This window comes from Aulonocara sp. 'chitande type north' Nkhata Bay, linkage group LG19 (genome assembly GCF_057382095.1).
Source record: "Aulonocara sp. 'chitande type north' Nkhata Bay isolate Kocher_YH1m ecotype deep benthic linkage group LG19, A_spYH_male_GT1.1, whole genome shotgun sequence".
Lineage (NCBI taxonomy): Eukaryota > Metazoa > Chordata > Actinopteri > Cichliformes > Cichlidae > Aulonocara > Aulonocara sp. 'chitande type north' Nkhata Bay.
Window position 1 is genome coordinate 31,363,900 of NC_141362.1, and position 16,849 is coordinate 31,380,748.

At 41.8% G+C, this 16,849-nt stretch overlaps 1 protein-coding gene across 1 annotated transcript in view; it reads right to left on the bottom strand.

Annotated features, from left to right (window-relative positions):
• LOC147307418 (regulator of G protein signaling 6-like) overlaps positions 1 to 16,587 on the bottom strand; it is a 29,953-nt gene extending 13,366 nt beyond the window's left edge. Inside the window, exons 1-6 of the mRNA XM_086274284.1 lie at positions 16,447 to 16,587; positions 4,996 to 5,137; positions 3,106 to 3,156; positions 2,913 to 3,019; positions 1,511 to 1,562; positions 935 to 999 (exon numbers count right to left, since the gene is read on the bottom strand). Coding sequence (XP_086130410.1) covers positions 935 to 999; positions 1,511 to 1,562; positions 2,913 to 3,019; positions 3,106 to 3,156; positions 4,996 to 5,137; positions 16,447 to 16,587 — 558 coding nt within the window. The remainder of the gene's footprint in view (positions 1 to 934; positions 1,000 to 1,510; positions 1,563 to 2,912; positions 3,020 to 3,105; positions 3,157 to 4,995; positions 5,138 to 16,446) is intronic.
• Between the last annotated feature and the right edge of the window lie 262 nt (positions 16,588 to 16,849).

Genomic DNA, 16,849 nt, shown 5'->3' on the forward strand with positions numbered 1-16,849 from the left:
AGGGATAACTGTGGGAAAGTTAGATGCGCTTTATAATTAGGCACAGTAGATGCTTTCTCAAGACCTGACATACACGGGAATTAACTTGCATCAATAATTTTTAACATTTTATGAAACAAATTTAAGTTGCTTGGTTCTAAAACATAACATTAGAGTTAAGGGTTTACAGTCCTAACCAATCAAGGTATCCTGTGGTAATAAGAGAGGTGATAATGTGCTTTTTGTGGATTGTTTATCTCTCAGGTTTATTTATTACTATAACAATGGTCATAAACAGTATTTACCTGTAGAAATTGCATTTTTTGGTGCCTGTGAGTGAACATTGGGTTCCAAAAAGCTATTCAAGCATTAATACAGTATGTGAGCTTGTTACAAAATCAGAGGGGAAAAAAAACTACAGAAGCAGGCATGTTATCAGTGAAAGCAATGAGGCCTGAAGGCATAAAGTGACCTGAATAGGAGTGAAAGGAAGTCCACTGGACAATAGTTGCAGAGTCATTTAGAATATTAAAGTGTAGCGGATTGCTATTGTGTAACAACGAGATCAGCACTGCAGCAATGCCCCTCCTGAGACTGTATCGATCTGCTGATGCAGGTATACCTAAAGATATTTTTATTTACATTTGGGGGCCGGTAAATGACTGCATTGTATTCCTCAAAGTGGTGTTCCTGGAAAAGAAATCTACCTTTCAGAATTTGATGTTGTTGTTCTTCTTTTTTGTTGTTTGTTTGTTTTCCTTTTCTTATCCTCTTGTAAATACATTTTGTTATTTTAAAAGCCCAGAAGAGACTGCTTCAGCACGTTTTTGGTTTTTCAACAAAGTGAAGGAAAACAGGAAATCGAGAGCATCATCATACTATGGTTCATGCACTATGATGGAATTGAATTAGGAGCTTTCTGGCGATCGCTAAACCAAAACGACAGTTTACTTACAGCCTCGTAGTCAGCGAGCTCAAGCCTGGCTTTATTCTGCATCGTGCGCTTGCACAGGTAAATGGCTGCAGGGTGACAAAGACAAAGAGTGAAACATAGAGAGGGGAATAAGCACTGTCATAACTACAATAAAACAACAACAAAAAGAATACTTGCAATGCATGGTGGGATTTCTTTGTTTGCTTTTTTTTTTTTTAAACCAAGGCCGCAGCTGTGTGAACTAATGCACATCCTGCCAGAGCAGCCAGGCAGGCCATGTGTTCTCTTTTGAAATACCAAACCTCGAGTAAATGCCATGCAGATAGCCAGAGATGCTGTCAAAGCAGTGACTGTCCCTTTATTTTGTTAAGCTAATTGTATCCCACAGGATTCTCCCTGGTGGTGTTAGGAGGGAAGGGGGTGGTGGTGGGTGCGGGGGTGGGGTTCCTCGGGGGCCAGATACATTACAGGGAATGGATCAATACTCAGTGAGTGTCAGCCACAGAGCTACAGATGTCAGTTGTGGAGAAAATGAGACAGCTGAAGGCATTAGGGAGATCTCACCGATGGAGAAACAGGGAATAGCGTGTGACTCACCATAGTCTGTGTTCTCGGGTTCCCAACAGTTTGAAGGCCAGAAGTATGGAGACTGATGAAAGCAGGAAGAATAAATTAAAAAAAGATTTTGCTTATTTACACAAATAATCAATTTTTTTTATCATCACGTAAAAAAACAGCAAATACTTCCACCACCCCTGCCCCTTTTATGGATGAGTACTCTTTGTTTGATTGTGACCTTTGACCTCTGCGCGCTCCAGGTAATGATCTGCAATGGCAATGGTAGCTGCAGTCTCTCTATCTTAAAGTCTACTACAAGTGATATTATGCATTCAAAGTTCATTCTCAAGTCCATTATTAATGGATCATTCACATCTATCATACGCTCTTAATAACAGGGCAAAATTAGAACTTATCATGGACATTTTTCATTCGCACTATTTGTCATAAAAGCAATTAGCTCGGGAGCAAAGGCCCGGCACTGATGAGTGTGCTGGTTTGAATGTAATGAACAGAAAAGTTAACGTGCTCTCATTCAGCGGTGTCATTTGGATTCGGAGAGGAAGAAATTATGACAAATCAAAAGAAAGTCACCACTCTGTGCACAAAACTGTGAATTTGTGACAAACAGCAGAAGGCACATAATCAAATCTGGGTCTTCTCCTGGTGTAGCACATATTTAAAATTTCTTTTTTTTTGTAGACTAGCAATTCAAAATTCCCCCTGACACTATTTCTTGCAATGTAGGCTGGCCAGCGCATTTCAAATCCACTGTGGACTCTTTTCAGAGGTTCCGATGACGCGAGCCTGTTGCATCACGACAACATCAGAGGGAATATTTTTAGCCTCTGCTGAATAAGGAAGCGCGGCATTCGCTGCCCTCGCTGCACAGCCGCAATAATGGCTTTTAATCTTGAGCAATAGGTGAAGATAAATGCATCCAGCGGTAGACTGAGGAGGGGCCGAGGGACGGTTGGCAACAGCAAAAAGTGCAGAGCCAGCGTGTAGCCAGCTCAGCGCTTCCCATAGGGGAGCTTGCCTGGCGTAGCCTGCTTGCTGGATTAAGATGCTAATGGCCCAGTCACAGTAATGAGTCATAGCAGAGTCTGTAGCCATCAGACAGATCTGTCAGTGTTCGTGCTGTATAAGAAGAAGAAGGAGCAAAGGAAAAAAAACAAAACAAAACCACCAGACTGACAAGCTGCATTACTGACCCATCGGCCCAGTTCTACAGGCCACCTCCTGCTCTGATGAAGCATCCAGCAGGGGTACACAGTATCGACCTTGGTGGGATGAGTAATAGGCTTAGGAGGGATTGCTCTCATTAGTATCACGCAATAAACACATCCCTCTGATAAACTGCCATCAGCTCATTATTCTATATTTAAAGGCCTTCTAACACATATCAAGGACAGTCCCAAGGTGGATTTTTTTTTCGTACCTGGAAGCGATAAAGGGTTCCGTCATCTTTAAGCGTCAGAACGTGGTCAGAGATGGGGAAGACGTATCCATGGGCAGCGATCAAACTGCCCAGATGGATGGCTTCAGCTGGTGACATGAAAGAAAGCAGACACGTGAAGCTGCCGTCGTCTTCGATTGGAAGCTCTGCTGTGCTTACATGTACTGACATTTACCTGGATCTTCTATGGAGAGGTTTTTCATCAGCCACTGAACAATGTCCGCCCCTGTTATTCACAGAAGGACACGGGTTAGAAGAGGCGTCACAATTCCAGCTCTGCAACAGTTTCAACAAAAGCCGCAATGTGGAAAACACAAATAAGCTTTGTGATTCACGTCCCTTTGAAGCTGTGGGTCAAAGCTGAATAGGTGTGTAAATATAACGTTAAGTAATCAGGGTGCGGTTCGTTCTCTTTTCGCTCCTGGACGGCTCGTTTTTTGGCCCCGTCTTACACATAGCAGAGGCTGGAGAGAGAAACCGCGAGGCTGTCGGTCCTGGGGGAGCCATGTGAAGGAGTGACTCAGAAACAGCCTCGGGACGGGGAGCAACCCCCTCGTCCGTGAGGGGTGACTCACTTCATACACGGGCACACAGGAGTACAAACGTAAATGAGTACAGTTTGTGGAGACAGAGAGAAAGAAGAGAGGAGCTTTTCTGTGATAGTTACAAGGGCAGCACGGCACCACGGGCAGTTTCCTCAATGGCCAAGGTCTTATTGGCAAAGACATCATCTGCCTCTAACAGTAGTAGCTGCAATTTAAATGAGCCCAAAAGGTCGTGCTTTCTTCACTGACTGCCTCACACACAGATAAACAGCCGCTGAAAAAAACAGATCCATTTAACCTGTATTATCTTACTTAACCAAAAAGGTGACATTTCAGAGTGGCAGGCACACTTTGCTTCCACCCTGACCACAGAAACTCACTCTGACACCTGCCTTCATGTGCAAAACGCAAGAGGAGAGGGCGCGAGTCTGCATTGTGTTCCTGCAAGGGATGTTTGACATTTGTGAATACTGCAATTACAAAAATATCAAATATTTTATGCAACTGTTCTTATATCTTAAATCTATGGTAGCATCTAATGCTCTTCTAAAAAAGCAAAGCCAAAGTCCGCTAAATGAGGCCCAGCATAGGTAAAGTTGGCAAATATACAAGTCTGTGCAAAGTCATCTGGGGGCAATCTTGGAAGATTAGTCGAATTTTTCCAAGTGGATAGGGAGGAGTGCTTTTGCTTGAAATGCCCCAACCCTAATCCCTAAGCCCACCTTTTCCTATGTTCTGTTTTTAGTCACTGATTGTGTTTGAGCTGAACAATCTGAAATCAGTCAACAGCAGCCAAAGTGTGCAGACACAGCTTCCAGTTAGACTGCACTAACAAGCGTTTACTTGTTTTTTTTTTTCCCCAGTTGCTGATTTATGATTTTGTATAGATGGGGGGACAATTTAGAGGAAAAGCCAACATAAAGTGTCTTAATAAGATGCTGGTCCACCATGTGCCACCAATAACAGCTTTATCGTACCTTAGGATCGACTCTACGAGCCTCTTTCTTCAGAAAGGATGGTACGGTATTCTTCCCTCATGTTGTGTCACACTAATGGTGGTGATAGAGTACTGACTAAAAGGTTGAGCCAAAAATCTCCCAACTCCCCAATATGGTGTCCCATCTGGTATCTGACAAAGTGACTCACACACCAAACCATTGTGCCTTGTGGTGGTGGACATTGTCGTCTGAGTTGGGATGGATAGTTATGTTTGATCATAGAATAAATCACTTGGGACAAGTTTGTGCTGATTAGCAATGGGGATCACACACATACACACACACATTCTCGTTTTAATATCTTAGTGAGGACATCTAATTGACATAATGCTTTCCCTAGCCGCTTACCCTAACTCTAACCATCAAAAATGAGTGCCTAACCCTGACCCTTATCCTAAACCTAACCATAACCTAATTATAACCCTGACACTAAAACCACATTTTGAGTCTCAAAAATGCCTTTAAGCTCATGAGGACAGGGTTAGGGTTAGTGTGCACACACCTTTGCACACAAATACTAACCTGATACCACACTTGGGATCTTGGAGAGGAAGCTTTTGACAGTCCGTATGGCTACACCTCCTGCTTTCTCATCTTGGATTCGTGTAACAATGTCTTCAATCTGTGGGGAGGCCAGATGGAGGATTTCAATGAAATAGATTTTCTACAACAGCCAGCATTAACACAAAAAATAGAGTAACACAGTTTGAAAGAAAATATGTTGGCTGCCTTTTGTTCTATTCCCTTCTTTTGTTCTACCAACATGATCTCACACTGCTTCAATAATGTAGGTCTTGGGAGGACAGTCTGTGACCAATAGTGTTCCACTGTGTGTTTTTGTATCAAGGTATGCTTTTACTGCATTGGCAGTGTGTTTGGGCTCATTGTCATACTGCAAAATGAAGCCATTGCCAATTGGACACCAGATGGTACTGCATGGTGGAGTAGCATGCAAGTCTGATGGTATTTTTCTGCATTCATAATTCTATCAATTTTGACAAGATCTACAACATCACGGGCTGAATGCAGTCCCAAACCATGACAGAGCTTCCTGTCTGTTTTACAGATGGCTGTAGATACTCCGTGTCGTACTCTGCACATAGCGACAACCATTTGAACCAAGCATTTAAATTTGCCGCTGATATTCAGTCCAGGCGTTGTCATACCTCAGCCAAATTAGTGAAATTTTGAGTCTGGCTTCTTGGAAGCAAAGAGTAAAGAAAGGAGGCGTGCCTCCAGCACTACTATAATTATAGTACTAGAAGGGACAGTAATCAAAACCAGTCTAAAAGTGGCAGCATGAATAAGTTAAAGCTTCACTTTGCAATTTGAGGGCAACATAACAAGTAGTAGTAGTAAACACATTATTATTGTTATTATCATTATTATTATTTGACAACCAGCCAAACACAAATGCCATCTAATACCTGTTGGAAGGACTGATGCTGGAAAATGACCTGAGGTCAGTCTAATCCAAGTCCACGATCATGAATCATCACATGTGTAGATGTGTAGTTCTTACATTGACATAAACTGGCACCCTGTGACATGTTCCACTCTATAAAGCTCAGTCTTGCAAAACAGGGCAAACCTGGACCAGAGGTTTGGTAGAATTCAAGTATTTATTGAAACATATGCAGGCACGATATTTGAATGGCAATATAAGCACACTGTGATAAAACTTACAGCAGCAACAGCAGCATTATTCAGAGGTTTTGACCAGTTGAAAAAGGATGTCACAGCTATTCCTGGAGGTAGAGATAAACATCACACCTCCGACGCAGCTATACCCCCAAACACATCACATAACAGCCGCCTATAATTAGGAACGCTCGACTGCTCGACACAGCACATCATGCTGCTGCTCCACAGGGAGAACATATACAGAATCAAGCAAACATCCATTCTCAAACACACACTTAAAGAAACTGAAATTTACACTAAACTGTTCTTTTTTTATTTAAAAAAAAGGTCAATTATAGTCACAGAGTCCATAATTTATAGGAACAGTCGGGTCATGTATTGAGCAGTGAGTGCTGTGGTGCCTGGTGGAGTCTCACTAGAGTCCAAAAGAAGCTGATTTTGCACACTTAACTGGTTCATGAGCAACCAGCCAAATGTAGGTTGTTTAGATGGCTATTAAATTCTTTATGGCTCTCTTAGCTTCTGTCTAGTAAGTAAACACACTGAAATGCTCACAGACATAATCATGCACACAGCTACTGTAAGAAAAAAGCTGATGAGGTGAATTCTGAGTGTCCAACTCGTAGGCATGATAACATTTTAGCAAAATTATTATGAATGCAGTTTATAAGATTAGGCTATATTTTGTCTCTTGTGCTAGCAAATGTCAACATGCTATAAATAATTTAATCATAAAAATGCACCTAATTGTAGGGAAACACTAGTGTTGTGTCTACACATGACAGACAACTTTGCAAAGAGTTGGTTTGAATTGTATGTCAAACATGCCAACAAAATGCCAAAGATAACACAATTTGACAGGCGTAATGAGCGTTTTTGCAGCACTAAAGTGATTTCCAATAACTTGGCATATCTCAATATGGCATGCAGTGAAACTAGACATGTGGAGGACAAAGGAAAATGTGGTAGCCCTAAAAAACAATCTATAGCAGATGAACACTATCTGAAAGTCATGCCCTTTAAAAATAAGAAAAAGAAATCCAGCAAATACCTAAAAAAGGACCTGAGAGATACATCTGACCCATAAGTTAATCCATCTACTGTTCACTGAAGCGTTATCGGAAACGGTCTCAGTGGAAGAGTGCCTGTCAAGAAGGCTTTCTTAAGGAAGAGAAACGGGGAGAAAGGGCTTTTACGCCAAATTACACAAGAATTAGACTGAAATTTGAAAAGTTTGGTTCAACTTGTCATTATTATGTACGGAGGAGGTCAGGGAGAGAGGTGAAACAGTCCAGATGCAAACAGCACTGATGCAGTGTATGATCAACATCGACAAGAGAACAGAACAAAAGGCAGCAAACATCCAAAGAAGAGTTTTGAATGTCCTTCAAGAAGCCTGGAGAACTGTTCCCGAAGACAAATTTCAAGAAACTACAAAAAAGCTTTTTAAGAGAGTTCAGGATGTGAGAAAAATAAAGGTGGTCACACCAAATATTGACTCTGAAGCTCTTTAGAACGATACAAACTTTGTGTTTATCTTATATGCTGTATTTCCTTTTCTATTTGCAAATGTATCAAAACATTATTGAGCCTTTTGCAGTTTTCTAGCAAAATACAAAGAAATGAGGGGTGCCACGAGACTTTTGCACAATTTATATTTGCAAAGTGATTAAATCTTTAATGGGATAACCAGATAGTAGATTTTATCTTCTCAGCTGTCCATCATCAGCTGAATAAAGGTGGCTGTGTACTTTGTATTTCACCTTTTTGTGAGATCAAAACCATTTCTTGACATTTTCTTAATTTAGCAGAATATCTTTACTAAGATTACCACCAAAACTTCAGAAACGTGCCCCGGAGTGTAAAGAGAAAGAAAACAAGCAGAGAGTTTTCCCACGGTACTTCCTGCCTACTCAACCACTTTAAACAAGGTAACCATCCTCCCTGGCAAAGCTTTAAATGGATGGTTCATAAACATACGCCATAAATCTACAATATAAGATGCAGATGTATATGAATTAATATCATACATAATGCAGAGCACAGAGATGATTGAAAGCATGACGACTGTGTGGCAAGACAATTACCAATCTCTCACCATAAGTATAAGAGAGTGTCTCGGCATAAATTATTGAGCATCCACAATGGAGACTGACTGCTTCATCTCTGTTCATAAATCTCTCACAAAGGAGCAGGGAGAGATTAGAGGAGCTGCATCTGCTCTCGTTTAAACCTGCTTTTACCTGCACGTGAGCCCAAACAGCACAATCAGGGCGCAGGGATTAGAAATGGGAAACATCACAATGTTGAAGAGAAACTTTCTGCTCAAAGGAGCAGGAAAGAAAAACTTTGAAATCAACTCTGAAGGACTCCTCAAATCCACTGAGGCACAACAACACGTTAATTCCTTTTCTTTTCCTGTGATTACAGGCATTGGTTTGAGTATTTCTCCATAGACAGAACTCATTACCTCCCAGTAGCAGACAAGAAGCTCTTGGCACAGCTACAGAAAGTGCACATTGTATCTCCTTGATGCACAGGCTAATGGCGTTGCAGCGTGGTGTGGAGGGTTGTTTAGCACCTAACATCGCTGCTCGCGAGCGATAACAGCACTTTGTCCCTTGCCACCGAGCTCTATAAATGATTATCAAGAGAACACTATCTTGTGTATCCTGCCACCATATTGTATGTTTGCATTCGCAGCACGTGTGTGCGTGCACCTTTGTGCCAGTGTATGAATGCTGTCACCTGTCCACCTTATCTTAAGGCAGGACCAGTAATTTGTCTGGCACTGGTAGCAGGTTAAGGATGAAGGGAGAAAGTGCGATGGAGCTTGAGGTGAAATATGGCAAAGCCAACACAACAAGAACATCAGAAAAACATTAAAAATTTAAAAATCCCATTTACTCCACGTTATTTAAAGAACATGCTTAATGAAGTGACATAAAAGCAAATGGGAGCATCAGCGGCATAAATAACCATCATGTGAATGCAATATGTTGCTGGGCTTTAAGTGTGGAAACATTCATTTCTCCTACTAATTGAAAATCTGGGCCCATTTTTTTTTCTTTTTCCAAAAATGGCCAGAGATGAAGCTATTTAAAACTGGCCCAGCCTTGAGAAATAAGAGCGCCGCTGTTAAAAGACGGATCCGGCAGTAATAGTGCCATTAAAGATTCAGCAGTCATCAGGAGACTCGGGCACATACTGTGTCATTGTTGGAAGAGATTTGGGGGCAGTGAGGAAAATGACCGATGTCTAGGTGGTGGGCAAAGAAGAAAAATGTCTGGCCTGGAGATGATTCTGACATCAGTGTTAGGGTGTGTGACAATGAAACAGTGATGAGGCTTTGAAAAGTTTTCAGGTTTTCAAGTTTTTCCCTGAAGCAGCCCTGCTTTTGTCTTCTTTTCAGTATCCAAGCATTCATTTGTGTTTGGAGATGGCATTACATTCTCACTACAGAAGATTATGAAAAAAGATATTGTAAGTGAAAGCAGCTGGATTTCACTGCCAACTTCATGCTCCTATAATGTGACTAAATAAAAATCCACTCCTTATTTCTTTACTTATTTTACTATAATCTATAGGCAATCTGCTGACTTTACCAGGACCTCAACAGTCTGAAAAAATATGAATATGTCTCAGAAATAGTACAAAATATCTGACCTTAGCACAAACACATTATAAACCGATAAACCTTATTGTTTTTTGTCCTTTCTTCACCCACCGATCTAAAGTCAAGACCACATCTGTCTCTTCACAAACCTCCAGAAAACAAAGCTTTTTCATGACTAGCCAGGATTAGCACATCAAAAGACTAAAGATGGCCACCATCGTGTCATCATTATGTTTTTCTTTTATCCTAACAGAGCTTCCCTCAAAGCTGCTAATTTGCCATTGCCCCACAGCATACTGGTTGTTTTTTTACTTCCAAATCATTTGTCGTGTCCGTTCGGTTACTACGTTCACACTTTCTTTCGACATATTGTTCTGGATTGCGCTCTGCTGCTGTGTGCCTGTGCACTGCTGTTCCTTCTCAGCAGATGGCTGCACTGACCCCTTTTCTGAATCATAGAACAGTGACCTTCATGCTGCTTTCATTCCAACTGTGTTGTTATAATCTCTGTATTTTGCAGTACCTACATTTCCAGACACTTGCAGGCTAGCAGGACACCACTGGCATATTAATGTGGCCTGCATCCTTCCATTTCATTTTACATATATAATCTCTGTTACCACTAACTTTTAGTATTTTGGACTTATAAGATTTAAAGTAAGATAATTGTTTTAATACAAAATTATTTTCTAATATTTAACTTTTATTTCCTATATACTGGAGCTGAATTAGCTGCAGTATCAAATAATAACAATAAGTTCTGTTAGTTGCCAGTTACGACTAGTAGTTGTTAGCTTTATTAGTTCAACTGCTAATAAATGCTAACGATAACCAACCATTTAAGCCTGTGCTGAAGATTAAACTGAGCATCAGAATGAGGGCAACAGTTTATTTAAATAGATATGGCGTGATGTTAGCTGTTCTGAGATTTTCAGAAACTGACAATTTTGCTGTGCAACCATCTCAGGGGTTTGCAGATAATGGTGTGAAAAAGAGAAATTATTTGGTGAGGGCCTTGTTACCAGAGGTTAAAGGAGAATGACCAGACTGCTTCGAGCTGAAGGATGGAAACAGTAAATCAAATATTCACCTACTATGAACAAAGAAGAGCATCTCTGAATGCACAGGACACTGAATCTTGAAGCAAATGAGCTACAGCATTAGAAGACCACACCAGGTACTCCTGGTGTGTGCCACAATTTCCATGGGCTAACCAAAATGTGACAATGTAGATTGGAAAAGCGTTGCCTGGTCTAATGAGTCTCAATTTCTGCTCTGACATTCAGCTGGTATGGTGAATCATCCTGCCTTTTATCATTGATTCAGACTGGAGACGGTGTAATGGTACAGGGGATATTTTTTGGCACACTTAGGGCTCTTTCCTAATGAGAGTGTACCCATCTTCCGATGGCTGCTTCCAGCGGGACACTTTACCATGTCAGAAACCTCAAACTATCTCAAACTGGTTTCCCTGTACTCAAGTAGCCTCCATAGCTACCAGATCTAAATCCAGTGGAGCACTTTTGGGATGTGGTGGAACAGGAAGTTAGCATTACGGATGCGCAGCCAACAAATCTGCAATAACTCTCTGATATTATCAACCTAATATGGACCAAAATCTCTGAAGAGGTTTCCAGCACCTTGTTGAATCTATTCCAAAACAATGAGGGCATCTATGGGTCCAGCTCAGTACTAGCAAGATGTACCTAATATTGGCTGGTTGAGTAGAGTTGAGTTGCTCTCATATGAATAAAGAACACAATTTAAACATGTATGTAAGCACATATATACTGCAAAACAATTGCAACATTCTTCATAAAAATCAGTGTTCTCATCCACAACTTGGTGGATGTTGCTAAATAACTTAGACTGTCATATAATACTCCTCAGAGTGCCACTTTGACCTCTGCGCCAAACTGGGTGCATAATTAAGCGAGTTCCAGCTGGTGTGCGGTGCCCTGGGGAACGAGGTGAGAATAAAGCCTGCTGGAGAAAGAAGACGCCCCTTCTCTTTCCCATGGAAAAGCCCTGCCAGGAAATTGTGATGGCTGGAAACTTGGATGGTTTTAGAGATGTGTTAATGAATCACATTTGAGTGAACTCCCTCACACACTGGCACATAGCCGTGCGCAGTCATGTGGACAGGAAAGACACCAAATCACCTGCTACGTCTGGTATTGCAATTCACTGAGGCGTCGGCGGCCCCAAACAGACATATTCAGCGATCCATTTCTTCTCTAAATTGCCATCTCCATGGGAATGCCCTGCAGAAAAAGCCATTTCTTTTCTGCAATAAACAACTGTTTTCCCATCAGGTCCTGCAGCTGAAAAAAAATAGCTTTTTACACCCTAGTGAAGCCATTTTCACTTTTGCCAGTGCCTTTCATACGTAATTCCTGTAATCATTAGCGATAATGGATCATAAATGCACTAAAGTTAATTGCTAAACACGGAGAAAATGAACCCTATTCACTCAAATCTGCACTCTTAGTAACATTATTTCATGAAAGCCTGCTGAACGTTATGTGTGCACATCCGTGGATCAGTGAAACGATCTGTGAACCTGTCACTAATCAATTAGTTTTTAGTGATTTTAAAAAATATATATATATTTACATTCTCTCCATGCAAACACACCCTGCCCCTTCAGGGGAATTTTTGCTCCAGCTGGGTGGATTCATTTGCAAATGAAAACGTAACAAACATTAAAAGTTTCTTGAGCTCCTGTCAAGGAGAACTACGTAGGTATAGGGTTGTATGGAAAGTCCAATTAGCCAGTACTGGGCTGCCCATACTGCCGGATGCTCTTCAGGGAAACTGATGAGATCCAGAAGTGTGCAACTGTGATGCCTAGCTTCACTTTAAACCAGTCAGACCCATGTGCTGGAACAGAAAGTGTTGATGAGGATGTTAGCTGCTTGTTTGGGCCGGTCGAGGATCCCTTATGGAAACTGGCGTACGTTTCTATGGCAACACTGGTGTCAAGAGGAGCAGAGCAATTAAAAGTTTGCCAAGTTAAGCTCAAATGCTGGGCAGCGTGCCAGCCTGACTAAATTACAATTACAGATCCACTTCTTTGCACAAGAGGGATAATCTTGTTTTCAAATCATTCTTTTACATTTTTGGGTTTTCTTTCTTTTTTTAATAGGAATTAATAAGCTACTTTTTTGTTCTCCAGCGTCAAATGAGATGCTTACAAATCAAAGCTTTGGGGCTGTGAGCAAACTGCAAATGCAAAGACGGCTTGGCTAAGACAGCCTATAGTCAGGCGAGCGTAAGCCTGCCCACAAACCATAGTGACTCATCAGGTCACCTTTCTGTTGATGAGACTCAAGGAGGACAGAAAAAGATCATCTCCCCTCTTGTAAATGTCTGTTGTTAGATACTCCATGGGTTGCTAAGGGCTCGAGTGCAGTGGGGGGGAAAAAAGGAGTCTGCTGCTGCTCTGAACAGATTGTCCACTCTAAAAACAAAGTGCACTGCACAGATACAGGGGCTACTTTTAAAACAAAAACTGCCTCAAATGAAGGACAACAGCAGCCTCGAATTGGACTAGCTGCTTTCACAGGCTTGCTCATACTCTGCTGTGTATGAGATCAGACATGTCAGAAATGAGCAACAGCCACAGGACCAGTGGGGCAAAGGTAATTTTCCCCACTGGGAGTGAACTGTGTATTACCTGCAGTTCATTCCTTTGCGAGATTTACCTCAGAGATCACTTGCTCATGGCAATTTAAATGCAGGGGTGCAACTTTGAATGCAAACACCTCTAACGGCACCTGCATTTTAAACGAGGGACTCGGTGTATGTCAATGTGGGAGCAGTAGAGGAGAATATCTCTGGTCTCTAATTGAGACAGAAAAGCAATACAGGACTGTGGCATGTGAGAAATGAAAATGAGAGGCGGAGAGGGCGGTGGTATGATGCAAACAAATGCAGAGAAAGCTAACAGCCTGCACCACACAGAAAGCATCTGCGACTGTCTCCCTGACTGCTAGTTTCAAAGATCTGTGAAGAGAGGGTTTTCTGTCATTTAGCGGCTTTTGATTTCTTCGTGCACTCGCTGCCGTAACGTCTCAGTCACCGGAGTCTAAGGCTTGCCTCCATGTCACAGAGTGTTCACTGTAAAAGTGGAGATGAAAAGGGTATGAAATGTTGCGCTATTCTAAGGGTGCGCAGCGATTAAAGCACCTGGGAGTGGAGGGGCTCAGGTCTGGTGTGTGTGTGAGACAGAGGTGGTGCTGAATTCGAGCTCTCTTTGAATCGCTCTCATCTTCTTGATCAATATAGCCTCAGTTCATCTTCAGATCTGGGGCACTGCAACTGTGTAATAATGTCCGCATGTAATTGGTTTGAGGTGGTACCATCTCTCTATATTCATGTTGTCACTGCCCCCTGACATGCCACTCTTTGAGTCCTCAGTCCCATTCCTTAAGTCCTGGTGGGAATTGGGTTAATAGGAAAAGGATGAGGCATGCCCAGGTTGGCCTTGTCCCTCAGTGGACACACAGGTCTGCTCTTGATGTGGGAGACGCAGGAGACTTTGCAATGCAAAGCTTTCTCAGGAGGAAACCAGAGGCCGTGGGGGGGGGGGGGGGGGGGGGGGGTGCCTTGATGACATGTTTTAGCTTTAGAAGTTGAAAACAGTGAGTAATTATTTGATCCCGTGCTGAATTTGAAGGTTTATTCTCACTTACAAATCGAGAGAGACAGAATATCAACTATAGATTTAGAAAGAAGACATTACATAAAATCTATAAATTGCATAGCATGTTATTGAGTGAAATAAACATTTGATCCCCAAGCAAAACATTACTTAGTGCTTGATGGAGAAATCAATATTTGCGAACAAGTTGGTCATCAGGTTTGCACATAACTGAGGAGGGATTTTGGTCCACTCCTCTCTACAGAAACTCTCTAAATCTTTTAAAACTCAAAATCAACTCCCTCCACACATTTTCTGTAATGTGCTTCCCCTTTCCATTTTACCTTGGCGGTATGTTTTGGATCATTGTCATACTGGAAGACTCCTCTTCAGTGTTCCGGCTGAGGAAGGGAGGTTGGCGTCCAAGATTGGCCCCAAAGCTCAATGTTTCCATGCTTGACTGTATGGATGGTGTTCTTTGTGTCATACTCAGCATTTCGAAGAGAAATGCTGAGTATGACACAAACATGCAAACATGGCGGATCAACTTGATGCCAAAGAGCTTGATTTTTCATCTCTGGTGTCATCTGACAACAGCACTTCTCCCAAGCCTTCTTTGACTCATTTAGATGTTCAGTGGCAAACCTATGATGGGCCTGTACATGTGCCTTCTTGAACAGGGGGCCTGCAAGAATTTAATCCATGGTCCTGCTCGCAGTGGTGGATCAAAATCTTATTTCAGTCAACCGCATGCAAACTAATTTGTAACTTTTAAGTGGTGTGTGTGGTTTTTAAAAATATAATGTTGGTTGATATTCTGTCTCTCTCCAGTAAAATGAAACTGCCATTAAACTTACAGATAAGCAAACTTACAAATTCATTAGGGAGTCTGTGATTTCCCCAATGAACCTCCTCCTTACTTGTAATATTTACTCTGGATTCCTTCTTTAGAAATTGGAAGTAACACTGACTTGTTCCATGTTCCTTTTTCAAAGTGATAATTTGATATTTGATCGACCTGCAACAGAAAAGACATGGAGCCAGCTCCCTGGGGCTTTAGTTGAGATTACATAGTGTTCTTTAGTAACAGTATAATAATAAAAGTCGACTCTCTGAACTCGATCCAAACCCATCTCATCCACATGCGCATCTATCCAATTCACAAACGCACTCACGCCTACATCGTCCGTACATATTCTGTATTAGCCTATCACCAGAAAACTGTTGAATCAGTGATGCATGCATGTGCATTTGGCATATAGCAACACTTCACAGCCAAATGATGTATCACATCTTAATCAGCTTAGCCAAGTTTTGATCCAAAGGATTTTTTTCCTCCCTTTCTCGTTTCATGTCATAATTCTATAATGCCATCTGCTCGACTGCTCCACATTCTTTCCCTCCAGGGACACAGAGTATGGCTCAGTCCTCCACACGTTTTATACCTCGGCTCATAACGATGCTGTTTTTCGTCTCTGTTCCTTTTGAATTCCTATGTTTACAAGAAATTCTCCTGAAAGAGAGGCCCTTGACCTCTAAAGATGTATAGGAGATGCTCTTTACAACAGCACTTTGTTTTATTAAGCGCCCTCCCCTGCATGCCCTTCCATTTTTCCTCATTGGCTTCTGTCATCCACACATTTTTTGCCTCTCTTCATGCACAAGGATCCTGATGGGTTTTTAGAGGTAAAGGATGTCACAGTGACAACAGAGGGACAAATTGAAAAAGGACCATAAAGGAAAGAGAAGGTGTTGTGGAACACAGTGGAGGCGGAAATGAACTTTAGAACCCACACAGATGCTGAGACACTCACACAAGTCCATCCTGCTATCAGACAGCACATTCACCAGCAGTTTTATTTGTAATATCATGCAACATTAGGCCATTTTTCTTAGAGGAGTATTTCAAGTTTGCCGAAGAGCTATGAAAACAACTCGACTCTCGCTGGCAATAAAGCCTTGTTACCTCCAACTTGCAGCTACAGGTGATGAAATCCAGGCAGCTGGGCGTACATGTGGTGATAAAATCTCATCTCGCAGTGCCGTGGGGCATCAAGCGGCGGCGTACACTCGTAATGTTCTTTGCTGCACTCAGTCCCTGAGGGCATGCCTCCTCTTCCTGATAAGGAGCTGCCACAGAGATGTTCACAGTTCTGGCCTTTGTCACCCTGTCATCCTCGCTCTTACACACCACTCGTCCAATTGTCATCCACTAATGACTTTTAATGAAACTACATGAGTCCTGAGGAAGCTCGCACAACTGCATTGCAGGCAAAAAAGGATATGTCACAGAGCTATGTTGGCTAATTGACTGAATAATGAAATCAATAGATAGTAAAACACAGAAGCTCCAGTCTTTTATAGCATCAAATCTTTACTTACTGCTCATCGATTGTCTATAACGTCAACAGACCACCTTTACTGCTAACCAAAGCATTAATAGGAAGCAACCAAATTTTCTCATAAATCTT